General features: G+C 40.2%; 1 protein-coding gene across 1 annotated transcript in view; it reads right to left on the minus strand.

Moving 5' to 3' along the window:
• The window catches only part of LOC6725883 (glutamine-dependent NAD(+) synthetase), a 33,414-nt gene that overhangs the window by 3,772 nt on the left and 25,664 nt on the right, over nt 1-3,978 (minus strand). Inside the window, exon 4 of the mRNA XM_016172600.3 lies at nt 55-350. Within this exon, the coding sequence (XP_016039239.1) occupies nt 55-200 (146 nt within the window). The 5' untranslated portion in view covers nt 201-350. The remainder of the gene's footprint in view (nt 1-54; nt 351-3,978) is intronic.

Raw genomic sequence — 3,978 nt, forward strand, 5'->3', positions numbered from 1 at the left:
ATTGTATTTGTTTTTAGTTTGCTACAGGATTAGAGATGAGATCCTGCGACTTACCAAACTTCCAGCTCCGGTCCCGTGCGATAGCTGGCGCCCATGTCCTTGGCCTCCAGGATGGACTGCAGTATCCTCACCATGTTCCCCTCAAAGTCCAATGCCCATTGGTTCAATGTGGACACCGCCACGGTCACCTTGCGTCCCATTTTTACTGTGTTTCCTGTGTATCTTCCACTACGTTCAAATCCCGTGTTTTGTTGGTTGTTCTTTTTTAATTTTTTGGTTTGTTGTTTTGGTTCCTTGTTGTTGCTGTTTCGCTTAGTTTTATTGTCAGTTCAAAAATCGGCAGTTATCAACTGAAAATGAAGAATCGGAAACGAACGGAGAGGTGTCTTAATATGGCCAGGTGGTTCACAATGCAGCTGCAATTAATTTGATGGCAGCGATTCAATTCGATGGACTTGGTCGACTCTTGCAGCTTTTGGCTCTGTCTGTGTGGCATTGTTGATTTCGCTGTTATTGCTTGTTGTTTGTTGTTATGGCCATATATCTGGGTTATTGATCAAACAGCCGCAGAGTCGCCGGTGGCAGCGGTACTCGCAAATTGGCCCGCTGACGTAGCCGGCATCTAAAATTAGATGCTAAGGACCAAGCCAATGGCAGCGGCAGGATAATGGATAATGCGACACAGAGCCCATCGCAAATCGCTCAATTAACCCTCGAACTTTTCGAATTGCACAGAAAGTGGCTATAAACCAAAGCGATTTGGCAGTAAAACTCAAATGGATAAACATATGCTAGTTGCTATTTAAAAATTCGAAATAAATGGGAAATTCTTAAATTGATGGTACTATAGCAAAAGCATTTCCATATACATATATATTTGAAAGAGAGTAGATAGATGAATTGAAAATAATATTGAGACAATATATTTTGCATCGTATTTGTGTATTTATATATATTTAACTCTAGAATTTATGAAGTGCTTTCGGGTTAAATTTAACCCTTGCTAGTGTGTTGCACATTGTAAATTCCGCATGAAGTTAAGGCATTTCCGCTCCTTTGGCCACTTCCTTTCACACCCATGGCCCACTTTTCCACGTAAAAACTAGCAAAACCTCCCTAAAACATCCACCATTAACTCACTTTTTCCCTCCGGTTACCACAGCACCCCATATATCATCATTCATGACGCACTTTTGGCATTTCAAGCTGAAAAATTGAAAGCCAGACGAATAATGTTTGCACAGTAAAAATATGCAAAGAAAAGTTGTCGATTTAAATATTAAAAAAATAAACTAATATTTACTATTCGATGTAAGTAGATTTGTATTAACAGAAGTCAAGTGAAATATGCAACAAGCTTTAGTGCAAAAATAAAGATTTTAAAAACTAGAAATAAGCATTAAATACTAAGTTTTCTACTTCTATTCTATTGGATGGTGATCATTTTGTAGAAACAAGCTCAACTTAAATTGTTTACTTGAAACGATTGCGATCTTCATACATATTTTTGCGCAGTGTTTTCCGCAGCACCATCCTTGTACCTCACTTAACCAAAAAAACCTTATCCAAATTTACTTTGCCAGGCAACAAAAGTTTAAAGCACGCATACACACACATTCACACACACACACACACACATGCATGCATGCATGAGGTGAAATTTCGCATAAAGTTCAGAGTTCATTTAGTTTTGCCCGTAGAAGTCGCGCATATTTCATTTCTCCCGCTTGATGGCTGACAGGAACATTCTCCCCTCAACCGAAGTCGAGCTAAAACTCAAACTCAAATTCAAATTCAAATCCAAACTGGAGAACCAGAGGAGTCCAATGCCCCAACCCCAGCACCACCAAGTTGCCCAAGTTGCCCATAAAAGTCTGACAAAGTTGCGTTTAGGATTTTTCGACGCCTCGGCGTTTTTGTGGAAATGTGTAAAGATGGACTGTCAGGTGCAGCAGAGCTGTCAATTTTGGTGAAATAAAACGAAAATCGGGGTGGGGGAAAAGTTGGGAATATAGCTACTCAATACGATATGGTAGCCATTTGTTGATTGGTTTATATTATTTTAAATGCGTAAGCAATAAATTGATTTTGTTAATGATTAAATGCTAAGGATATCTATGCAGAGGGTGTCTAAAAGTGTGCTGCAAATCTTTGGAATATATCAAAGCATACTTTTGAGAAGCGTTTTTGAGTCTCAGAAGATTTTGTGCTAAAACATTATTAACTATTAATTTTGTAAAGATTTGATTTCGGATTTTGTAAAACGAACTACACTTTGTGTTTATAAATTGGCTTGAAAAGAAACTAGTTACAAACCTAAGGTTCAGCTTTAAAATGGCCACAACAGCAACACTGGTCAGGTGCCCACTGGTAAAGTGGGCGTCAGGGGCGTGGCACATTGACGTGCGCGTGTGTTTGTGTGCGAGTATGCGTGTCGCAAGCGAAATGCATTGAACTTTGAACCGCAGGCAAAGGGCAAAGCCTCAGGACTCACTACTAAGAACAAAAGGCCGCCATGCCAGTGCAGTGAATGAAAACTAGAGGAGAAAGCGGGCCGGAGAATGCAGAATGGAGAATGGAGAATGGAGAATGCAGAATGCGGAGCGCAAAAAAAAAACTTTTGCCAATTGGCAGCCAATTTTAATGGCACATAATCAGCAGTGGCAGCGAAATGGATAGTTTGAATGTGGGAATGTGGGGGGAATCGGATAAATATGCCAGTGCATACAATTATCTGCGATACAGGGTGTCCACGGTGCGGATTAATTGTAACTTTTAAATATATTAGCATATTACCATTTCAAACTGACATGTATTATCAAAAAGACTGCACTGAACTTAGTCATTATGCAAACTCAGTTTCTTTTACAGATTCCTGCTGATTTCAAAGCTAAATAATCCATATTTAATTGTGTTAATCAATTATATATACTAGAATCTGTTGTATTTTTTAAATAATAAATATTCGTGATTATTTGATTAGCTCTAAGTCAATAAAACACAAATAAAAGCGTTTCTGTTACTTTGGACTCATGTTAATATATGCAACTAACTATTAGAACTTCCAATATACATGGTTAAACGTTCTTAACTTCAATACATCCTGGTTAAGAAAGGCGAACACCCTGTTTCCTGGACTCGCATGTGCATTATGGCCCCAGGTGCTGGCACGCCAGGCGACCAGCTCTCTCGACTTGCCACAGGAGGAACTGCAGCTGGAGGTGCAGCTGGAAACGGAAACGGATATGGAGACGGAAGTGGAACAGGGACGGAGACAGGAACAGAGACAGAGACAGGGAGAGTGGCAGGAGAGTCATTGGCAGCGGCGCCGCATCCTGGAGCCGTGTTGCTACCTTTGCCGCTGATAGCTGCCACTAATGCAACTAATTCGCTTTGATTTGTTTGCCAGCCCGCGTCGCATTGTCACGAAGTGTTTCCCGTTTCCTTTCCGATTTTTCCGACCTTTTCGAATTTTCCGACTTTTCCGGCGGCATCGGAGCCCGTCCGGTGGCCAGTAGCCAGTTACCTGGTATCCGGCGTTGGGCGCCGTTCACCGTTAACATTTACCGCTCGCTTCAAGGTGAAAATACCGCTTCGGCGGGAGCGTGCATACATACACTGGGAAAAAAATATACACAGTGTGCATATTCAAAATGTAAAAATGTAAACTTCGCTATTAATTGTTATACAACATATAAATACAAAGTTCATGCAGTAAAACCTTTTATTGCTTTTTTTTCCTTTTTTTTTAGGTTTTTAGCTTAAGTATGTTGATTAAAAGCCTCTAGAAAATAATTTGGCCATAAAAGGATGATTTTATGCCCAATACTAGTCGCAGACAATTTATTTTGACTAGACAATTTTTCTCCAAGTGTACGGTTAACTTGAGATGTGAAATAGTGGAAACGAGTGTGCTAGATGGTCGCAGTGTGCCGTTTGAATTCTCGATACCCGGAAGTAAAAATGTACCCAAGTAGG

The sequence above is a fragment of the Drosophila simulans genome, chromosome X (genome assembly GCF_016746395.2).
Source record: "Drosophila simulans strain w501 chromosome X, Prin_Dsim_3.1, whole genome shotgun sequence".
In the NCBI taxonomy this organism is placed as follows: domain Eukaryota; kingdom Metazoa; phylum Arthropoda; class Insecta; order Diptera; family Drosophilidae; genus Drosophila; species Drosophila simulans.